General features: G+C 35.1%; 1 protein-coding gene and 1 non-coding gene across 2 annotated transcripts; both read left to right on the top strand.

Annotated features, from left to right (window-relative positions):
* Positions 1 to 976: 976 nt before the first annotated feature.
* Positions 977 to 1,084, top strand: LOC148564423 (small nucleolar RNA R71). The gene has a single exon (XR_015884619.1). It is a non-coding gene; the product is annotated as a small nucleolar RNA R71 (small nucleolar RNA).
* An 18,050-nt stretch (positions 1,085 to 19,134) lies between these two features.
* On the top strand, positions 19,135 to 21,168 carry LOC107641870 (protein PHYTOCHROME KINASE SUBSTRATE 1-like). Its single transcript, XM_016345286.3, has one exon. The coding sequence runs from the start codon at positions 19,541 to 19,543 to the stop codon at positions 21,020 to 21,022; it is 1,482 nt and encodes a 493-aa protein (XP_016200772.1). The 5' UTR covers positions 19,135 to 19,540; the 3' UTR covers positions 21,023 to 21,168.
* The last annotated feature ends 3,665 nt before the right edge of the window (positions 21,169 to 24,833 follow it).

Below are 24,833 nucleotides of genomic sequence, written 5' to 3'. Positions count from 1 at the left end.
TTTGCTCTTCAGTAACATCCTCATTCTCTTCAGAAGAGGAATACTCATCAAAGCTCATGAAAGGCATAAGGAGGTTCAATGGAATCTCTATGGTCTCCAGATGAGCCTCAGAGTCCTTTGGTTTCGCAGAGGAAAGCTTCTTATTGATCACTGGACGTCCCAGGAGGTCTTCCTCCTTGGGATTCACGTTCTCCACTCCCCTAGTAGGTTCGGCCATGGTGCTTATGTCAATGGCCTTGTACTCTCCTTTTGGGTTCTCTTCTGTATTGCTTGGGAGAGTACTAGGAGGGATTTCAGTGATCCTTTTACTCAGCTGGCCCACTTGTGCTTCCAAATTTCTAATGGAAGACCTTGTTTCATTCATGAAACTTACAGTGGCCTTAGATAGATCAGAGACTAAGTTTGCTAAATTAGAAGTATTTTGTTCAGAGTTCTCTGTTTGTTGCTGAGTGGGTGATGGAAAGGGTTTATTATTGTCAAACCTGTTTCTTCCACCATTATTAAAGCCTTGTTGAGGCTTTTGATCCTTCCATGAGAAATTTGGATGATTTCTCCATGATGAGTTATAGGTGTTTCCATAAGGTTCACCTAAGTAATTCACCTCTGCTATTGCAGGGTTCTCAGGATCATAAGCTTCTTCTTCATAAGAAGCCTCTTGAGTACTGTTGGATGCAGCTTGCATTCCATTCAGACTCTGAGAAATCATATTGACTTGCTGAGTCAATATTTTATTCTGAGCCAATATGGCATTCAGAGTATCAACTTCAAGAACTCCCTTCTTCATAGGCGTCCCATTACTCACAGGATTCCTCTCAGAAGTGTACATGAACTGGTTATTAGCAACCATGTCAATGAGTTCTTGAGCTTCTGCAGGCATTTTCTTTAGGTGAATGGATCCACCTGCAGAAGTGTCCAGTGACATCTTTGATAGCTCAGATAAACCATCATAGAATATATCCAGGATGGTCCATTCTGAAAGCATGTCAGAAGGACACTTTTTGGTCAACTGTTTGTATCTTTCCCAAGCTTCATAGAGGGATTCACCTTCTTTCTGTCTGAAGGTTTGAACATCCACTCTAAGCTTGCTCAGCTTTTGAGGAGGAAAGAACTTGGCTAAGAAATCCGTGACCAGCTTATCCCAAGAGTTCAGGCTATCTTAAGGTTGAGAGTCCAACCATATTCTAGCTCTGTCTCTTACAGCAAAAGGGAAAAGCATGAGCCTGTAGACTTCAGGATCTACTCCATTAGTCTTAACAGTATCACATATCTGCAAGAATTCAGTTAAGAACTGAAAAGGATCTTCAGATGGAAGTCCATGAAACTTGCAGTTCTGCTGCATTAGAGAAACTAATTGAGGTTTCAGCTCAAAGTTGTTTGCTCCAATGGCAGGAATGGAGATGCTTCTTCCATGTAAATTGGAATTAGGTGCAGTAAAGTCACCAAGCATCTTTCTTACATTATTATTATTTTCGGCTGCCATCTCCTCTTCCTGTTCGAAAATTTCTGAAAGGTTATTTCTGGATTGTTGTAATTTAGCTTTTCTTAATTTTTTCTTCAGAGTCCTTTCAGGTTCCGGATCTGCTTCAACAAGAATATTCTTGTCCTTGCTCCTGCTCATATGACAAAGAAGAGGGCACAGAAAAAATAATAATAATAATAATAGAGATCCTTTATACCACAGTATAGGGATCCCTGTGTGAGTGGAAGAAAAGAGGGGGAGACAAAGAATGTAATATAATGGAAGAAACACAACTGTGAGGATGGCAGAGATGTGAGATGAGATGTTAGTAGATGAATAAATAAATAGAATAAGATGAGAGAGAAGGAATTTTCGAAAATAGTTTTTTTGAAAAAGAGTTAGTGATTTTTGAAAATAGTTTTTGAAAAATGTTAGTATTTTTCGAAAATTTTTTTTTTAAAATCAAAAATAAAAATAAGAATAATTAGTTAATTAAAAAGAAATTTTTGAAAAAGAGGGAAGATATTTTCGAAAATTAGAGAGAGAGAGTTAGTTAGGTAGTTTTGAAAAAGATAAGATAAGAAGATATTTTTGAAAAGATATGATAAAAATTAGTTTTTGAAAAAGATTTGAATTTTTAAAATCACAATTAATGACTTGATTCACAAGAAATCACAAGATATGATTCTAGAACTTAAAGTTTGAATCTTTCTTAACAAGTAAGTAACAAACTTGAAATTTTTGAATCAAAACATTAATTGTTTATGTTATTTTCGAAAAATTGATATAAAAATAAGAAAAATATTTTTGAAAAATATTTTTGGAATTTTCGAAAATAACCAAAAATTTTGAAAAAGATTTGATTTTTGAAAAAAAAAGATTTTGAAAAAGATAAGATTTTCAAATTGAAAATTTGATTTGACTCATGAGAAACAATTAGATTTTAAAAATTTTTGAAAAAGTCAATTCAAATTTTCGAATTTGATGAGAGAAAAAGGGAAAGATATTTTTTTGATTTTTGAATTTTTATGATGCAAGAGAAAAACACTAAAAAGATGCAATGCATGAAATTTTTAGATCAAAACATGTGATACATGCAAGAATGCTATGAATGTCAAGATGAACACTAAGAACACTATGAATGTCAAGATGAACATCATAGACACAATTTTGAAAAATTTTTTAATGCAAAGAAAACATGCAAGACACCAAACTTAGAATTCTTTAATGCTTAGACACTAAGAATTCAAGAATGCATATGAAAAACAAGAAAAGACACAAAACAAAAAATCATCAAGATTAAACAAGAAGACTTACCAAGAACAACTTGAAGATCATGAAGAACACTATGAATGCATGATATTTTTCGAAAAATGCAAGATGCATATGCAATTGACACCAAACTTATAACATGACTCAAGACTCAAACAAGAAACATGAAATATTTTTTATTTTTATGATTTTCTAAATTTTTTTGTATTTTTTCGAAAATTATTTGAAAAACAAAAATAAGAATTCCAAAATTTTTAATATGAATTCCAGGAATCTTATGCTCTAAAGCTCCAATCAAAGGGTCAGGCTTGGCTTAATAGCCAGCCAAGCTTTAGTATTTAACTCAGACATGACACGCCTGACATTCCTTACATTCAACAGCCAATTGGCTAAGAAAGATAAAGAAGCTCTTCTCTTGAGTATAAGAATTGAGACATGGCTTTACAGCCAGCCAGGCTTCAACATGCTTCATGAAACACTAGAATTCATTCTTAAAAATTCTGAAGCCATAGAATAATTTATTTTTGAAAACATTTTTTTTCGAAAACAGATGAGAAATTTTTGAAAGATTTTTGAAAAATTTTTGAAAATAAAATAAAAAGAAAATTATCTAATCTGAGCAACAAGATGAACCGTCAGTTGTCCAAACTCAAACAATACCCGGCAACGGCGCCAAAAACTTGGTGCGCAGAAATTGTGATTACACTTTGATTATGTAAAATTCATCGCTCTTTCTTTCCCTGGTAATGGCGCCAAAAACATGATGCCAATACCATGGTTCACAACTTCGCACAACTAACCAGCAAGTGCACTGGGTCGTCCAAGTAATACCTTACGTGAGTAAGGGTCGAATCCCACGGAGATTGTTGGTATGAAGCAAGCTATGGTCACCTTGTAAATCTCAGTCAGGCGGATATAAAATAGTAATGGGGTTTTCAAAATCAATTAATGAAAGAGGGATAGAGATACTTATGTAGATCCTTGGTGAGAATTTCAGATAAGCGAATGGAGATGCTTTTGTTCCTCTGAACCTCTGCTTTCCTGCTATCTTCATCCAATCAGTCTTACTCCTTTCCATGGCTGGCTTTATGCAAGGGCATCACCGTTGTCAGTGGCTACATCCCCTCCTCTCAGTGAAAAATATGCTCACATGCTCTGTCACGGCACGGCTAATCATCTGTCGGTTCTCGATCATGCTGGAATAGGATTCACCCTCCTTTTGCGTCTGTCACTAACGCCCAGCACTCGCGAGTTTGAAGCTCGTCACAGTCATTTAATCATTGAATCCTACTCGGAATACCACAGACAAGGTTTAGACTTTCCGGATTCTCTTGAATGCCGCCATCATTCTAGCTTACGCCACGAAGATTCTGATTAAGAGATCTAAGAGATAAGCATTCAGTCTAATGTAGAACGGAAGTGGTTGTCAGGCATGCGTTCATAGGGAATGATGATGATTGTCACGTTCATCACATTCAGGTTGAAGTGCGAATGAATATCTTAGAAGAAAAATAAGATGAATTGAATGGAAAACAGTAGTACTTTGCATTAATCTTTGAGGAACAGCAGAGCTCCACACCTTAATCTATGGAGTGTAGAAACTCTACCGTTGAAAATACATAAGTGAAAGGTCCAGGCATGGCCGAGATGGCCAGCCCTTCTGATCTAAGAACCAGGCATCCCAAGATGTCTAATACAATAGTAAAAGGTCCTATTTATAATAAACTAGTCACTAGGGTTTACAGAAATAAGTAATTGATGCATAAATCCACTTCCGGGGCCCACTTGGTGTGTACTTGGGCTGAGCTTTAACTTTCCACGTGCAGAGGCCATTTGTGGAGTTGAACGCCAGGTTTGGATCCATTTCTGGCGTTCAACTCTGGTTTTTGATCGATTTCTGGCGCTGAACTCCAGAATTGGGCAGAGAGCTGGCGTTGAACGCCAGTTTGCGTCGTCTAAACTTGGGCAAAGTATGGACTATTATATATTGCTGGAAAGCCCTGGATGTCTACTTTCCAACACAATTGGAAGCGCGCCATTTTGAGTTCTGTAGCTCCAGAAAATCCACTTTGAGTGCAGGGAGGTCAGAATCCAACAGCATCAGCAGTCCTTCTTCAACCTCTGAATCTGATTTTTGCTCAGGTCCCTCAATTTCAACCAGAAAATACCTGAAATCACAGAAAATCACACAAACTCATAGTAAAGTCCAGAAATGTGAATTTAACATAAAATCTATTAAAAACATCCCTAAAAGTAACTAGATTCTACTAAAAACATACTAAAAATAATGCCAAAAAGCGTATAAATTATCCGCTCATCACTCTCCAAATTACAAATCAAAATTCTAACAGAAGTGAAAAATTCAAAAGTAAAAGTTGTCATCCTATTCTAAATCAAACTAACTTCTATTTATATATTTCCTTCTATTAATCATTAAGCCTTGAATTTGGACCTTGGCCTTGATGGAATTGGATTGAAGATAGCCTTAGTTGATTGGTCTTGGACTTGAGAAGAAATCTGTTTGCAATTTGGACTTTGGAGCCTTTAAGTTTGAGTCAACGTTTGAGGTAAACTTTAACTCAATCATTTACGTGTTGAAAATTATGTAGAACGGTACTTTTCTGTCACTCACGTTTGAGTTCACGTTTGAGGTCAAATGTAAGCTCAAACGTGCTCCCTCCAAGAACATTTTGAAGCCAACGTTTGACCTCAAGTTTGAGACAAACGTTGGCGTGAACGTTGGCCTCTCCTGGGTAGTAATTGTGCCAACGTTTGACCTCAAGTTTGAGGCAAACATTGGCGTGAACGTTGGCTACTCCAGGGCTTGTTGTTGAGCCAACGTTTGACCTCAAGTTTGAGGCAAACGTTGGCGTGAACGTTGGCTCCTCCAGGGTTAGTTTTTGAGGTGAGGCAAACGTTGGCGCAAACTTTGGCTTCTCCAGGGTGTGTTTTTGAACCAACGTTTGACCTCAAGTTTGAGGCAAACGTTGGCGCAAACTTTGGCATCTCCTGGGTTCTTTCTTAAGCCAATGTTTGACCTCCTCAAGTTTGAGGCAAACGTTGGACCAAACTTGAGCTCTTCCCAGGGTGGTTTTGCTGCCTTCTGTCATCCCCTTTCTTCAACCTTCCTCCAAGCCTTTTGGTCACCTGTCATCAATCAACAAATGCATCAAAGCTATGCTAAAATCATGAGACTTCTTATCATCCTTGACATATAAGCAATTATAGCACAAAACCTCATGAAAATGCATCAATTTACTCATGGTTGATTGAATCCAAATACACATGAATTTCTACCCAAATGACTTACTTGTAACTCAAGAAAGTGTATAAAACCTATAAAACAAGTGAAAAATTGCTTGAAAAACTAGGATAAGATGACTTGTCATCAGAGAATACCAAAGCATGCTATATGGATGAATAAATGTGGGTTTATATGATGGAATCCATTCGAATCAAACCCAAAATATACCTGAAAATATGGACTCATCACTGACATTTAGGGCTTTCTAGCAATATATAATACTCTATAGTTGACATTCGGTTTTTGGGCCAAACAACTCCATCCGTTTAGGGCTGTAACATGGGTCACAATTCCAAGGAACAATTTCCAATGGGCGTGGCACGCCAACTTCTCCCTGCAGCCTGCAACCTTCAACCAAGCCCATTCCAACTCTGATTCAAGCCACAATTGTCAACCAATCAAGGCCACAAGAAGCATCTAGAATAGTTCAATTTTTATTTCATTGTAATTTGCTTTCAATTTATTTAATTTTGTAATTTAGGAGATCCTATATAAAGGCCTTACTTTCATAGAATTAGGGGAAGATCTATCAATTCTAGCAGTGAGCACACTCTACTAGGAGTGGGTCTTCAGACCCTCCCTTTCCACACTTCTCTTCTCCTCCATTTTCTTTCTTACTTGGTAAATATTTTGGTTATGAATTACTAACTCTTTCCATTGGAAAAGAGAGCTCTATTGCTATTTGATGGATTAATTATTTTTATTCTTCTTCTTCTTCTTCTATTCATCTCTCTTTGATTTACTAGAAAGAATTTCGTTCTTCATTCTAGCATTCAATCATCTTGGGAAAGAGATTGAATGACCTTGGGTTTTATGTGAACCTTGGAAGAGGAATCATAAAACCATGCTTGAAATCCTTTCTCACATTGAGTGGATTTGAGTTTTGGGATTAGATAATTGTGACGCTAGATCTACCCATTACTTGGATCAATGAGGATGTGTGGTATAATCAGGGAACAAGCTTCATCTCTTTTCATGAACAATTAGACCAAGGAATTGGCTATTGATCAAGATTGGGGAGATTGAGTTACCAAGGAATTGGGACTGAATCACTCATGATTGCCAAGAGGTCAATGAGTTGCATGATTGAAGATGAGATGAAATCAATTAATCCGGAGAATGCAATATCTCTTGATCCCAATGTTTATTTTATCTTTAGTTCTTATACTTACTTTATGGTCATTTATTTTCCAGCACTTTACTTTCTTGTACTTTACATTTATGCCATTTACTTTCTTGTACTTTATTGCTTTCCTTTACTTTCATGTCATTTACATTTTTTGTTGATTATCTCTCCTTAATGATTGTCTAACTAGAATAATCAATCAACTATTGCTTGCTTAATCCGTTAATCCTCGTGGGATCGACCTTACTCTTGTGAGTTTTATTACTTGATACGACCCGGTGCACTTGCCGGTAGTTAATTATGGAAGATTTAAATTTTTTTATTCAAATTTATGGCGCTGTTGCTGGGGATTAATTGTGACTAACAAACTACTGGTTGATTAATTATCTAGATTAGGCATTTTTTATTTTTGTTTCTATTACTTTCGTTCCTTTATTTTCTCTTGCCAATCAACTATTTGTGTGCCTCACTAAGGATTCCTTGGTGACAAAAGGAAATTCTCTGTTTCTTGGTGATTATGTTATTGACACACAACAATTTCTTTATTTGCTTAGTTTTCTTTCAAATAAATTGAGATGAGATTGCATAAGATAAGTTTGGTGTCGCCTTGCAACAATTTGTTTCCAATTTTTCACTAGATACTTGCATCAATTCTAATTGAAAGTGTCACACTAAGTTCGGTGTGCCACTTATTTTCTATGCAATGTATCATGCACACCCTCTTATTTTTGCAATCACAATGTCTATGTTTCTTGTGTCTTTATTGTGATTCTTAATTTTGCTTGCCTAAAACACATGTATTACTAACACTCCATTGTTTAAGACATTCATGACCCATCATAAACCCCATCACCACTATTTTATTTGTTGCTTGAAGTAATCATTCTAAGTTCTTGTGGGAAGGAGAAGAATAAGAGAAAAAGGACAACAACAACAATGAAGATGAACTACAAGGTGGTAAAGTTTTTTTTCCTCTTATTTGTTCTCTGTACATTCAATTGCATGATTATGTCTTATTCATTTGTATACATGTGTGTTGTGAATACGCATAGCTTGATTGCTGAATTGTAATATGTGCTATGACATTATGACGACCATCTTGAGTTTTGTGAGTTCAAAGTAATTAAGCATCATGTTCATAAACAAGCAAGGTAATTAAAGAAGAAGTTAGTATGTGCTTATAAGTATTGGGAAGTTAGCATGATTATTGTTGCTCAATTGCATTTGAATTTGTTTAATTAAAGTTTTTATCTAGGACATTTTATGAAATTTTTTTGAAATCTTGAAAACCTTGAAGAAGAAAATGCAATTAAGGTGAGAAAAGAAAAGGGAAAGAATGAGAAAGTTGAAGACTCTGAGTACCAATGACAATTCATTTGTCAAGTACTTGTGGTGTTTATGTATCAAGCAAAAAGCTTGAAAACAAAACATTTAGAGTCAAGGCTAGGCTCAAGTTCAAAGAACTTTCTCAAAGCTCAAGGCTCTGAGCATCAATGATTAGAGAGTAAAGAAAAGAAACTAATAAGTTTAAAGAAGTCCTTTAATTAAATGCTTGTGGTGCTTATGTATCAAGTGGTAATACTTGAAAATAAAGCATTTAGAGTCGTAGCTTTCAACAAATGGTGCAAAGCACCTAAGAAGCTAAGCTAAGAAAAAAATGAAAAGCTTGTTTCAAGGAAGAAACATAAAAAAAAAAAGATTTCATAAATTGAGCTAGATAGGAGCATGAATAATTTGAATCTCTTTTGTGATTGTAGCATGCATAAGAAACTAGCAAACCATGAACATAAAAATTGCTACTCTTCTCACCTTGGTTTGTCAAAATTTATTGCATGATTCTTTGTTTGCTTGAGGACAAGCAAAGTTTAAGTTTGGTGTCATAATGACTGCGCATGATGTTATGTTTTTCTATGCTTTTTCATATCAAAATTTAATTCATTATGCTTAATTATTGAGTATTTTTGTGCTTAAGTTGTATATTGCTTTGATTTCTTTGAATTATTTAAATTTGTAAAAAATGGTGGAGAAAAAATAAAAATGTACAAAACAAACAAAAGGAAGCTGGCGTGTCCTGGGCGTGGCACTCCAAGCCATTTATACTGACGTGTCCACGGGCGTGCTTGGGCATGGCACGCCAGGCTTATGAAACAGAAAAGGTGCTCAACACTACACAATGGGTATGGCATGCCAAACATAGGCATGGCACGCCAGTTATACTTTACAGAGAAGGGCGACCAGCACAACATAAAGGGTGTTGCATGCCAAGCATGGGCTTGGCACACCGAGGCATATGCCAGCCTAACCTCCTCCCATTCAAATGAATATATCTTGAGCTACCAAGATCTAGATGAAATAATTCTAGTGCCATTAGAAAGTAGACATCCAGAGCTTTCTAACCATATATAACACTTTATAGTGGACACTGGATTGGAGGAAGATATTCACCCCGAAACACAAAGGAGCACAACACATCCCTGCAGAGATACCAGCCTGACCTCTTCATCTTCAAAGGAACATAACTTGAGTTGTAGAGGTCCAAATGATGTGCGTTTTATAAGGTTGGATATCTGACATCTAGAGCTTTTCAACGATATATAACACTCTATAGTGGATGTCAAACCTGAAGGTGAAATAGACCATTCTTTCAGCGTCACAAGATGGGCATGGCACGCCAAATCTGGGCGTGGCACGCCAGCTCGACGGCGTGGCACGCCAGCTCGACGGCATGGCACGCCGAATTCTTTCCTAAAAAGGGAGTGTTACGCCAGGTCTTGGGTGTGCCACGCCAATTCTAAAAGCTAGAGAGGAAGATTTAGTGGATCATTGAAGGTGTGGCATGCCGAGGTATTTGACTGACTGACCTCTTCACCTTAAACAGGGCATAACTTAGCCTACAGAGGTCCAAATGAGGTGATTTAAGCGGCATTAGAATGCTGACATTTAGAGATTTCTAGCAATATATAATACTTTATAGTTGACATTCAGATTTAGGCCCAAACAACTCCATCTTTTTAGCACTACAACATGGGTCATAATTCCAAGGAACAATTTCCAATGGGCGTGGCACGCCAACTTCTCCCTGCAGCCTGCAACCTTCAACCAAGCCCACTCCAACTCTGATTCAAGCCAAAATTGTCAACCAATCAAGGCCACAAGAAGCATCTAGAATAGTTCAATTTTCATTTCATTGTAATTTGCTTTCAATTTCATTTAAGTTTGTAATTTAGGAGAGCCTATATAAAGGCCTTAGTTTCATAGAATTAGGGGAGGATCTATCAATTCTAGCAGAGAGCACACTCCACTGGGAGTGGGTCTTTAGACCCCTTCCTTTCCACACTTCTCTTCTCCTCCATTTTCTTTCTTACTTTGTAAATATTTTGGTTATGAATTACTAACTCTTTCCTTTGGGAAAGAGAGCTCTATTACTATTTGATAGATTGATTATTTTTATTCTTCTTCTTCTATTCATCTCTCTTTGATTTACTAGAAAGAATTTCATTCTTCATTCTAGCATTCAATCATCTTGGGAAAGAGATTGAATGAACTTAGGTTTTATATGAACCTTGGAAGAGGAATCATAAAACCATGCTTGAAATCCTTTCTCACATTGAGTGGATTTGGATTTTGGGTTTAGATAATTGTGATGCTATATCTACCCATTACTTGGATTCATGAGGATGTGTGGTATAATCAGGGAACAAACTTCATCTCTTTTCATAAATAATTAGACCAAGGAATAGGCTATTAATCAAGATTGGGGAGATTGAGTTACCAAGGAATTGGGACTCAATCACTCATAATTGCCAAGAGGTCAATGAGTTGCATGATTGAAGATGAGATGAAATCAATTAATCCGGAGAATTCAATATCTCTTGATCCCAATGTTTATTTTATCTTTAGTTCTTATATTTACTTTATGGTCATTTATTTTCCAGCACTTTACTTTCTTGTACTTTACATTTATGCCATTTACTTTCTTGCACTTTATTGCTTTGCTTTACTTTCATGTCATTTACATTTCTTGTTTATTATCTCTCCTTAATGATTGTCTAACTAGAATAATCAATCAACTATTGCTTGCTTAATCCATTAATCCTCATGGGATCGACCTCACTATTGTGAGTTTTATTACTTGATACGACCCAGTGCACTTGCCGGTAGTTAATTACGACCCGGTTCTTCACCAACAATCTTTTTTTTTCTTATATTGGACTTGCTCAAGCTGCTGCTCATTGTTGTATGCCTCAAAGCTTTTTTCATTTTGGCCCCATGCATTTAGAGCTCGGCTTGTTTTGCTTATTGCAGCCAATTGAAGTCCATCCATCCTTTTTGCCATTATTTCCATCTGCTGCTGGATTTGTTGGTGCATCAGCTTGTTCTGGGCTAGGATAGCATCCACACCCTCAAGCTCATATACACCTCTCTTTGGAGTTGCTTGTCTCTCTGAGGAGTAGAAGTACTAATTTTTAGCCACCATGTCAATGAGATCATGTGCCTCCTTTGGAGTTTTCATCATTTGAAGTAATCCTCCTGAAGAATAATCCAGCGCCTTTCTTGCTTTCACAGAGAGACCTTCAAAGAAGTTCTGGAGCTTCACCCATTCACTGAACATATCCAAAGGAAATCTTCTGATCAGTGCTTTGTACCTCTCCCAAGCCTCATACAAGGATTCTCCCTCCAATTGTCTGAAAGTTTGCACCTCCGTCTTGAGTTTGATAATTCTTTGAGGGGGTTAAAACGTGGCCAAGAACTTGTTAACCAAGTCATACCAATTTTTTATGCTCTCCTTTGGGAAGGTTTCCAATCACTGAGTTGCTTTATCCCTTAAAGAGAAGGGAAATAGTAGTAGCTTATAGATGTCTAGGTGTACTCCATTAGTTTTAACAGTGTCACATATCCTTAGGAAAATGGATAGGTATTGATTAGGGTCCTCCAAAGCACCTTCCCCATACTGACAATTATTCTGAACCAAAGTAATGAGCTGAGGTTTAAGCTCGAAATTATTGGCATGTACATTAGGAGTGAATATACTACTCCCACAATTCCTAGAATCAGGAATGGTATAGGAGGCTAGCACCCTCCTAGCAGGTTGGGCATTGTTGTTAGCCACTCCTTCCTCATGCACCTCATCCTCCATGACTTGATCCAAGTCCTCTTCGGAATCCTCTTCACTAACAACTCTTTTCCCTTTGCCTTCTCTTCTCAGTCTTAGAAAAGTTCTCTCTGGCTCAGAATCAAAGGAAGTTGATGTTGTCTTTCTCCTTCTTGGCATACACAACACAAAAACAAACCAAATAAAAAGTGAACACTCTATTGCTAGAGTGTGTGTTAGAATTAGCAGACACAATGTGTCAAACAGTTAGTATGCTTAAACAAAAACAAAGAAAAATGCTCAACCTAGACTATCACCCACTTAATTATTGTTAATCTGAATCAATCTCCGGCAACGGCACCAAAAACTTGATGAGCTGGAAATTTGCACAACACAAATTCCTTCGGCAAGTGTACTGAATCGCCAAGTAATAACGCACTATAGAGTGAGGTCGATCTCACAGGGATTGATGGATTAAGCAACTTTAGTTAAGTGATCTATCTAGTTAAGCTAATATTTGATGATTTTGGTGTAATTGAATGAACAGAATGTAATTGACAAGGAAAGCAACTATACTAAATTTAAATTGCTAAAAAATAGAGAGCTAAAAGTAAATTGTGAAATGTAAATGGCAGAAACTTAAATGACAAGAAACTAAAGAGCTGAAACTTAAATGGCAAGAAAGTAAAAGCAAGAATGTAAATGGCTAGGAAAAGTAAATTGCATGAATTGTAAATGGGTTCTGGGCACTGGGAATCAAAGAAAACAAGAAATTCAAAGCAATTGAGTGAAAGAAAGATAATGGGTATGATTCATTAGGGATTGGAGATATCATAATCCGTCATGAATCAATGGGTCTCAACTTCATTCTCAATCATATGAAGTAGATCTATGGCAGATTGTAGTAATTGAATCCCAATTCCTTGGCGACCCAATTTCTCTTAACATAATCAATTGCCAATTCCTTGATATAATTATTCATGAGAAGAGGTTAAGTTCAATTATCTAATCCATAAGCCACACAAGTTCTCATGATCTCAATTCAAACCAGGAATTTATTGATCAAGAGAGTTGTGAGGTAAAGAGCTTCAAACTGAATTCTATAATCCCTCTCCCGAGGCCCATATACATATTCAAGTAAATCTAAACCCCCTTCCGGTAGTGAATAGATCTCTTAAGCACAGAAGCTATCCCTTAGCTACAATAAGCGGATTGAGAAAAAGAAGAATTTCATTAATTCATTTGAATTACAATTGAGCTACTCCCCCTAATGATTGGGGTTTAGTTAATCATCGCTCTAAGAACAATTGCAGGAAATTGAAATTGCATGAAAGTAAATCAAAACTTAATACAAGCTAATGTAAAGTTGCAGAATGTAAAAGTGTACAAAACTAAGAGTCCTAAGCTAAGCTCCAGAGTACGTCCTCTCTATAAGAGTCCTCCTTTTTCCTAAGTTCAAAACTCATCCTATATATACAATCTTCAATTGAGTCTTCAAGTACTTGGATGTGGGCTTTTGGCCTTAGTTGAAGCAAGTTAGGAGTGGCCCTTTCTGAAGTTAACCTTGGCGTTAACTCACTAATGCTCTCATACTTGCATGAGTGCCCCTAGAACTGGCGTTGGTACTGGCCTTAACAACATTGCTAACGCCACAATTCTTCTTCCAAGCTAGCGTTAACACTGGCATTAGTATACTAACGGTTCCACTAACGCCAGCGCATGTTGACAAATCTCCTAGCCCCAACTTTATGCAATGATCGAAGACGTTAGTGTGTTAACATTGGTGGCGTTAACACACTGATAAACCCCAATTTTGTGGTTTATCTTGTGCTTATTTTGGGGGATTTTATCACCTTTTTCCACATTTATTCAATGAAATAGCATGCCTTTGTAATTCTCCCTTAATTTGTGCTTAAGTGTAAAATCATGCTTTTTAGGCCCTTAAATTGGTGATTTTAATTCACTTTAATTTCATTCGATGTCTAGATGTGTTTATTGAGTGATTTCAGGTTCATAAGGCAAGTATTGGATGGAAGAAATGAATAGGAAAGCATGCAAAGTGGAGAACCCATGAAGAAATGAGCATTTGGAGAATTGAGGGCCACGTGCACGCGCCATGCACGCGTACGCGTGAGTAGGAGTTTTGGCCAGCGACGCGCATGCGTCACCCACACGGACGCGTGACGCTCGGCACGTGACCCACTTAAAGTGAAATCGCTGGGGGGCAATTTCTGAGCTGCCCAGGCCCAAATCCAACTCGTTTCTGAGGGTATTTGATGCAAAATTGAAGATTGAGCAAAGGGGGAGCACTTAGTTGTAGAATAGCATTATGTAGTTTAGTTTCTAGAGAGAGAAGCTCCCTCTTCTCTCTAGAATTAGGTTAGGATTAGGTTAATTTCTCTTAGATCTAGGTCCAATTTCTTGATTTCATCTTGTTTCCTCTACAATTCCTTGTTCTAATACTTCAATTCTTCTTAGCTTCTCTTGTTAGTTTCTTATTTTGCTCTCTTTTATGTTGATGAATACTCATGTTGGATTTGGATCTCTTTTAATGCAATTTAATGTTTGATGTTTCCTTTATTGTTGATTTGAGTGTTGATATTAATTTCTTGTAATTGGTAGTTGTTAGATTTTATTCTTCCTTGCAATTTATTATGCTTTCCTTTTATGCCTTCCAAGTGTTTGACAAAATGCTTGGAAGGATGTTAGAGTAGCTTTTTGAGCATTCTTGGCTTGAAAAGAGTAATTAGGCAATCTTGAGTCATGAATACCCAACTCATGTTGGTGATCTAGAGTTGTTAGTTAATATGATTTCCATTGACTCTAATCTTTTGCTAATTCAATTAGTGAGTTGATTAGGATTTTTGGGTTGTGGTTAACTAGTCTTGTTTGACTTTCTCTCATGGAAGATAGCTTATACCTTCTTCCAACATTGGGGATGACGAGATAAGATAAATTCTTGTTAACTATTGTTATTAGTGACTAGAATGGAAAGCCTATGATCTCAATCCTTGCCATGAATGTCTCTCTTTATTAGTTATTTCTCTTTATTACTTGTCTTCTTTAATTTCTTGTTTGATTTACTTTTCTTGCCCATTTAATTTCTTGCCCCTTTTATAAATCAAACCCCCTTGTGTCCTCATAGCCAATAATTGACCACTTCATTGCAATTCTTTGTGAGATGACCCGAGGTTTAAATACTTCGGTTAATTCTTATTGAGGTTTGTACTTGTGACAAAACCAATTTAAATTTGATGCGAGAGTTGTTTGTTGGTTTGGAGCTATGCTTACAACGAGTAATTCTTTTCTATAAGAAGAAAATCTAGACCGATGATGATTCTTGCTATCACACACTAATGTTGGCACCTTCCTCCTTGTGTAGTGGCGTTGGTGAGCTAACTTTGGTCACTAACGTTGCCTTCTTCCTTGACCAACGTTGGCACTGGCATTAGTGGGCTAACTTGGCCACTAACGCCAGCTTCTTCTTCTTCTTCGAGCACGTTAGCACTGGCGTTAGTGGGCTAACTTGGCCACTAACGCCGGCACCTCTTCATTAGCAACGTTGCACTAACGCCAGCTTCTTCCTTGTAAACCACATTAATACTGGCGTTAGTGGGCTAACTTGGCCACTAACGGCAGCACCTCTTCATTGAGCCAGCGTTAACCATGGCGTTAGTGTGCTAACTTGGCCACTAGCGCCACAGCCTCTCTACTTCTTTTCTGCTTCTCCTTTGTTTCTCCTTGCGTATCATCAATCAAACAAGTGCATCAAAGCTTTGTCATAATCACAAGATAATGCATCATTCAATACATTAAATAGTTCTTGCATAAATCTAATGAAAATGATTATAATTCACTTATGTTTGATGAATCAAGACATGCATATATAACTCATCCAAGTGCTTACTTATTGATGAAGATAATGCATGAAACCAAGTAAAAACTATTGAAAATGACTTGTGAAACTAGTCAAAGATGCCTAGGCATCACCCACGTGTTCGCTTTAGGAAATCATGTGCCACCAATCATGCATATGCATCTACCATGCATACACACAACTTAAGACTCATGCGTACGCATGGCCATGAGGAACTACAATCTTCATTTCTTCATGAATTCTCCACTTTTACATGCTTTTTCTCCATTCTTCAAGTCATCCTTTGCCTTCTAAGTCTGAAATCACTCAACAAACATATCAAGGCATCAAATGGAGTTGAAGTGAATTAAATTTGATAATTTTAAAGCATAAGAAGCATGTTTTTTATCACTAAGCACAATTAGGAGAAATTCACAAAAATCTATTTTAGTAAATAAATATAAGATTAGTTGATAAAGCATGCTATAAACTATACTAATGGCTCCCACTACAAAAAAAAAATCTGGTAAAAATGGCAGTTTTTTTTGTATTTACGGCGGTTTGGACCGTCATTATTACCTAGAACGGCGGTTTCAAAAAGCGACGTAATTTTGGGCGCCATTTTGGTTATTACAACGGTTTTTTAAAAATTGTCACAATTCCATGGGCTAAAACGGCGGGCTTTGGGTATGTTAAAACGGCAATTCAAACCCCCATTATTTTCAAATAAAACGGCAGTTTCCTGGTTCGTTAAAATATCGGTTCAAACCGTTGTTATTTCCAGGGTTAAAACGATATTTTTTTGATAGGTTAAAATGGCGGTTTAACTCGCCATTTTATTTTATCCTGACAGAGTGGCGTTTTGGTTGGTTAAAACGGCGTTTGAAACCATTGTTTTTGAGTTAAAACGACGTTTTTAAACCACCATTTTTACCCTCACATTGGCATTATTATTAGTTAAAACAGCGTTTGAAACCGCCATTTTTTTACCGGGTTAAAATGGTATTTCATGTTGTTTAAGATGACAGTTACAAACTGTCCTTTTTACCGGGTAAAAATATTTTTTTGATCGCTTAAAAAGAGAATTTTAACCATTATTTTTATCGCATTAAACAAATAATTTTTTGGTTCAAATTTCTCAATAACGAAAAATCAATACCCATAAACAAAATATTATATAACTTATAAACAAAGTATTAAACATAATATATAATTTTTTAGTATTGAAAATCAAAAGTAATAATTCCTATACAAATAAAGTATCTTAACATAACATGATTTTTTAATTATAAATGTCTTAGCATGTAGCTCTTAATACATATATTCCAGTATTTTAAAATACTTTTAGTGACTGAAATTCATCAGCATCTCTCTTATGAGTGTTTATGTTCCTCAGAATTTGCTTTTCTTCCGCGAGACTCATGCTTCCGTGTCGCATCAATGCATTCAGATTCTATACAATATACATTGTTATCAAGTGTAAGATGTAGATAGACATTAATTATAGCACACTATATACACTACTAAAGTTCTTACATGGTTATCAAGTTCTTCTTCCTTGAACCATTTTTTAGTAGTATAAGCTTCTTATCCCAGACGCAACATAGTCCATTAGTCCTTTACTGACTATTAACAAAAACAGAATAACATCATTATATTATTCTTTGTCTTCTATATCAAAATTGAAGGCTTAAATCAGTGCTTAGAATGAAGCAATTAGAAACAATGCTTGAGCCAACTTCAGATGCTTCAGATTTTAGAAATAGAAATATTTTCTCATCTCAATAAATTTTTATTCTAAAAAAAGAGATTATAAGAATTAGTTATTGATTCGGGTAAGTAAAGCTAATATTGGCGTTGTCGAACTGGTACTGATAAAGTCCTTATATAATGATTGGTCTTTATTTATTTTGGGTCTAGCTGTACTCTAGGTTAGAATATGAACAATTGATAAGAAAGAAAAAAATAAAATATTTTTGAAAGAATTTTAAATGTACCGGAAATACCGGTATTCTAGTTATTTTAACCGTCGATCTGAATTATACAAAATATATATAATATATATTAATTAAAATCAACGGTTAAAATAACTGGAATATCAGTGCATGTTCTCCGGTACACTTGAAATTTTTCCAATACTTTTATATATATATATATATATATATATAGTGACGGAACTATAGATTAACTAATCAAAGTAGTTTTATGGAACATGTTCTCCTCTCTAGTAGTTTTCACCCTCGCTCCTGAGAGGAGACAAATCAGAAGGGTCCCTCGAAGGCTCGAACGTGAGGATATGTGCATCTGTTAATTTAGGCATATAAATATTTTGAAAAAATTAAACTGATAAATGTTTACGAAATTCAATTCAATTTTTATTTATAAAAAATTTAAAAAATATCTTTAATATTTGTCTAAAATTTTAATTGTCTTCAAAATTTAAAACGTCTATTAAATTTCTAATTTCGTTTTTTATTAGAATTATTTATTTTTTTAACATTTACTCTTATCTGATTCACACACTTTTTTAAAAATAATTTTTAACTGATTTCGTTAGGATATCGTATATTGACTTTAGTTAAGATTTTAATAAAACATTTTTATCTCAAGTGATGATAATATATACGATGACTTCGTATTTTGCAATACATATGACACCGAAAGTCTATATAAATATGAGGTTTTATTTAACTTGTGTTTTAAGAACACATTTTTAAAATATAATAATAAATATTTTAAATTTTTTAATCTATATATTTAATGTACCGAAAATATAGAAAAAAGTTAGAATTTTAATAATTTTTAATGAAATATTTTTTATAGTATTTTTAACATGTATTTTTAAAACACAAAATAATAAAATTCTAAATATAATACTAGTCTTTCTTGAGAAGGGTGATTTTTTAATAATAATAATAATAATAATAATAATAATAATAATAATAATAATAATAATAATAATAATAATTTCACCTATAAAAGATAGAGAAAGATTACAATGAATTTCGCTTGGCCTGGGAAATTTGCCAACTTTCTAAACATGTTTAGTTTTGGAAGGAATCTATGAACACAGCATATAGACTGAGATGATGAGTTTCAAGAAAATTCCGCGTGAAAATCCCAGATGAAGTGTCAATTAGGCTAAGAAGCACATGGCCCTACCTACTTTGACATTTTCGTTGTTCCACTTAATAAACACCCACTCCTAATTCATTCCTACATATCCATATGCAACCATATTCATCATCGCTTCATCATTTTCCAAATCCTCACTAGTCTCTACCTTTATCTTCTCATAATAACAATTTTCCTAAGAACCTTGCTAATTGAAACATACACCTATATCAATTCTCGTTTTCCCTCAAACTATTTTGTTTCTTTTAATTCTACTATATATATATATATAAGCCAATTAAGCCATTTCCATAAACATGGTAATCATAGCATCCACTACTGCGAACAGCAACATGCATAACTTGCAAAATTTCGACTCTAATCAGAATAACAACCACCACCTCCGAAATGCTTCGATCTCTTCCTACTTGAACACCAATGAACAACAACAACCGACTTTTGTTGACTCGTCAAGCCAAAACTTCAACAGCAGAAAGGAGGGAGAACCTCTTCCTTTTCTTCAACATGGAATAATGAAGGAAGAAGACTGCGAAATCGGCGTCTTTGAGGCCGAAAAGTACTTTAACGGAGCAGAAGGAGGAGAGGTTCTGATGAGTCAAAGAAGAAAGAACCAATATCATCACCATTATTACGACCAGAAAAAAGATGAACAAAAATCTACGGAGACTGGAAAGTTCAACAACAGAAGCAGCAACAAGTTTGGAACACCGAGCAGCGTTCCTTCTGAATCAAGTTGGAACAGCCAAAGTGCACTGTTACAGAGTTCCTTGAAAGAATCTTCAAGACTCAAAAACAACAAGGTACAAAGAAATAAGGCTAGTTTTCTTGCAAACCTTGGATGCAAATGCTATTGTTCTGATAAAGATTCTGTTGCTATTAGCAACAACACTAGTAGCGCAAAAAAGAACTTGAATCCGGTTCTGGATACTAATAATCATCATCATCGTGATTCGGTTAAAGAAACTAATCCTCATGCAGAAGCAGAAATCTCGCTGGACAACAACAAAGAGAAGTTGTTGAACAGAGAAAACGCTTTATTAGCACTGAAGAAAATTCAACTTCAGGAAAAAGCAGAGAAATCAAGAAAATCATTGGAAGTGTTTGGTTCTCCAATCTTGAATCATTGCACGAGCAAGTCATTGAGCTTTGATAAAAGATTGGTAATGCATTCTTCTTGGGATGATGATGATGCTGATGCTGTTGTTCTTCCAAAAATAGAGGAAACTGATTTAGCAAAAAGAGAAAATGGAAACTACAACGATGATGATTGTGAGAGTGATGCAAGTTCAGATTTATTTGAAATTGATAGTCTCACAGGGAAGGCAAATAATCCCTTCCTTGTTAGACCAATTAGAACTTCTTGCGAAGTTATTTCCTTCTGTGCTAGCCCTGTCACAACGTGTTATGCGCCGAGTGAGGCTAGCATAGAATGGAGCGTGGTAACTGCGAGCGCATTTGAGTACTCGGCCATGTCTGATTGCGAAGATCAAAGGTCTGTTGCAACCCTTAGGAGTCCAGCTAGACCACAGCCGAAAGCTGGAAAAGAGGTGTATAAGCGGCGTCCGGGCATGCTGTTGGGCTGCAAGAGCCAAAAAGCAGTTGGAGTGGCCTCCGAAACCGTCAAGGCATCTGAGAAGCTGAGCCCCAACTCCCAATTTAGTCGCAAATTCGATAACATTAATCAAGTGGCAAGGTTTCAAGCAGAGACAAAGCAGGGAAAACCACCAATGCAACAACGTTCACACCCACCACATGCTTCCCAACTCTTGTGCATTTAGCTGAATATTAATTATTGTGTCTTATCTTTTGTTCGATTTGGAAAAAAAAAATTGTTTCAATTATAATGTATCTTGGCTTAGTATTAAAAAATTCTTGTTTATAATGCATCTGAGTTTTTTTTTTTTTTGTTCAGAATAATGGTAGCATAATCAGAACTTATTGAAAATGAATGATTTTATTATTATATGCATGCATTGGTTTCATATGAAGAAAGATAGAAATGTGATATATCCTATTAGGAAGTGCCTCTTTCCAATGTCATGTGTGCTCATCAAGATCATGCTTATTGTTGTATAGCTTTTTGTTTTATTGTATGTGTCATTGGATCGGATCGTAGCCATTTAGACAAGGAAAATGCATTTATCATGGACTTTTCAACTGCTTTTCCTTTTCACTTTCCATCATCCCCTCCCCTGCCTCTCTCTTTTTGAGGACCACAAGCAAAAGGGAAAAAGAAAATTTATGGATGTGTAGTTTCATGTATTGTTGGCTATTATTGCATTCAACCAACAAATAGAAAGAAATGGTTCATTTGAGTAAATATTAAGAAAGTAAAAGGTTTAAAATTTTTTATATTAAAAATGTTAGGAGAATAATTAAGAAAATAAGTTAAGTCTTTTAATAATTTTTCATTATGAGTACGAAAATCTTAATCATCTTTCAAATTAAAAAAACATGGACCATCATGAAGGGCGTTTTGCAATTGCATTGTCCACTACTATTGGTAAGTGTACGTCTTTGAATTTACATATCTTAATACATTTATTTAGATATATTAATTCAATGATGTAAAAAAAATAATAATGACAAATAAAACTAAATATAAGGCACAGTAACTTCCACTTTTTATTATGCATTTAGATGCAAAGTCTGTGAAACAGGCTCATGTTGATCATGTGATGATTGGAGCTTATTTATATCCATACGAGACAGACAAAAGTTGACACTACTGATATATATAACATTTAAAACCTCAAGGATATATGGAATATCCTAAAAGCAACATTCAACTAGAAAAATCAACACCGAAATATGTTCACCAAGGAATGAAGGCAATGTTGTATTCAATTCTAGAACTACCTCATAAATAAGGCGGTCCATGAAGATAATTAATCATTTTATGCAATTTTATATGTTCTTATGAGCTCAAAATGTCTTGAATTAATGTTTAATTAAAGTATAAATATAATTCATGACTGAGTTGAGCATATCACATTTAATTTAGGTAATATTACAATTTATTTGTTATTTTTTTACAAAATATTGTTTTAGAAAATAGATTATTGATTGTTATATGTTATTTATTTTATAAAATGTTTTTGTAGAATATAATTATTGGAACACAGCGCTATTATTTAAATGGTGGTGGCGATTTTCTAAAGAGGAGTGCCCCTTATGGAAGATGATTGTATGCTCGTGCAACAACCTAAAGATTGATGTCATGCTAGTAAATCAGCAACTACCGGTGAAAGGAGGACCTTGGAATGACATATGTCAGTTGAATATAACAGAGCCAAGGATAAGAGACAAAATTCTTACGGGCCTGGCAATGGAGGTAGGCAATGGGAGAAGCACCCGGTTCTGGGAAGATAACTGGCTGCAAGGTGGCCCCTTGAAGGTGCTATTTCCAAGACTATTCTCTATTTCGGATCAGCAAGGATCCATGATTGGGGACTGTGGATTTTGGGATGGACTTGAGTGGATATGGAACTTCCAGTGGCGAAGAGAGCTGTTCCAATGGGAGTTGGAACTGGTCAACCAATTTCATGAGCATTTAAGGCCTGTGAAGCTGTCAGCTGGTAAAGATGATAATTTGGTTTGGAAGTTAGATAGTAAAGGGGTGTTTTCGACCAAGTCTGTTGTGCACGTTCTACAATTGGAGTCTCTGTCAGATGAGATTACGAGTTACAGCTTCACAAGTGCAGTTTGGAAAGGAGTGGTTCCGCTGAGAATTGAGCTTTTTGGGTGGTTTGTGCTTATTGGCAGAGTGAATACTAAGGAGAGGTTGAGTAGACTAGGAGTCATTAGGCCCAGTGATAATATCTGTGCTCTTTGTAAGAAGGAGATAGAGACAGTGGAGCATCTATTTCTCCTCTGTGAGCTAACGTGGCAGGTGTGGTGCAGTTGGTTGAGGTCGTTTGGGGAGGTGTGGACTATTCCTGGTACAATAAGGGAGTTATTTGAGCGGTGGACCAGTAGGTATAAGCGGAAACAAGATCAGAAGAGATGGCTACCGGGGTTCTTTGCAGTGATTTGGAACATTTGGGTGGAACGCAATGCTAGAATCTTTAATAATCAGGAAACAAGTGTGGAGTTTGTCATCAAGAAGACGGTTCTGAGCTACGATGAATGGACCAAGAGTGATTCATTTGGGGGTTGAGGGCGTTGCCGGAAGTAACAGGGATTTTATGGCTTTATGAATTGTTTATGTATTTCTTTTGTTGCTCCACGTTAGTGTGTTGAGCTTAAGTTCATTCAAAAAAATAATAATTATTGATTGTCATAGAAAAAAATCTACGGTACCACCATTAATTTAACTAATTAATTTGAAAATTAGTCAATAATTTAGAATTTAAAATTTAAGTTTTGGAATTCAGGATTTAAGATATAAAATTTTAAATTTAGGATTTAGAATAGACGAATACGACAATGAAGAGTCGACACTAATAGTAAATATTAATGATAATAAATAAAATTGAAATATTGAGAGTTAGAGGAAAAAATGAAAAAATAAAAATAAAAAAATTCTCTGAAAAAAAAAATAATGAGTAAATAAATTTGTTTATCTTTAATAATTGATTATTAACTAAAAATGATTGATTTTTTTATTGAGTATAAAGCCAAATTGTTCCCACTTAAGGCCACATTTGAGGGATAGCCATATTGAATCACTCCTTTTCAAGGATTTTAATTTATATCTAGCTAGAACATTTTCTCATAAATCCTTATCTTATTTTATTTTAGTCTTGATATTGAAATGAGGTGGACCCTGTTTTATAAAATATTGACATAGCCTGCAAATAACTTAATATATATCGGTAGAAATGAAAAAAAAATATGCCATATTTTTTATAAATAAAGGCATATAATGTGGAACTTTCTAAAAGAGTAAGGGTTCATTTCCTCTCAAGTGAAACATTTTTGAACCTAAGCTTTCCCACTTTCCAAGTGAATGATATCATTCTAGGTACAATTAATAGGATGAATCAGCACATAACGAAGCAATAGAGACCTCCATAGATAATGATTGCTTAGCATGCAGGCATGAGTTGCTGTAATCAAGAATCTATTCTTTTTTTTTTTTTGGTAATTTAGTCAAGAATCTATTTATTATTGATTTATTAGAAAGAAAAAACAGATAAGATGTTAATGATGCATGAAAAAACACAAATAATACAATGTCATCCTTCTAACTTTATTGCTTGAAAAACCTTTTTATGTGGTGCAAAAAAGATTAGCATATTAATGGTCCAAACTTCTTCGTGTGTGTTTGGATTAAAGTTTGTAAATGGAAATTTGCATAAAATTAATTTTTGCAAATTTGATTTTGATTAAAAATAAGTTTGTGTTAAAATGATTTATGTTTGATAATTTTTGTATCAAAATGGATTATAGTAAAATAAATGTTGTTTAGCTTATACCATTCAAAATCATTTTTAGATAAAAAATTACTAAAATGGACATTAACTTAAAATTTTTTTATATTATTTTATTATTTTAATTTAGATATTTAAATAGATCTTATTAGTTAATTTTATAATAAAATTAATATTTACTTACTAAACTAAAAATAACATATAAAAATAGACA

The sequence above is a fragment of the Arachis ipaensis genome, chromosome B5 (genome assembly GCF_059453495.1).
Source record: "Arachis ipaensis isolate K30076 ecotype BB chromosome B5, ASM5945349v1, whole genome shotgun sequence".
NCBI lineage: Eukaryota > Viridiplantae > Streptophyta > Magnoliopsida > Fabales > Fabaceae > Arachis > Arachis ipaensis.
Note: the sequence above shows the minus strand (reverse complement) of the source record. Positions and strands in the feature narration are given on the sequence as shown.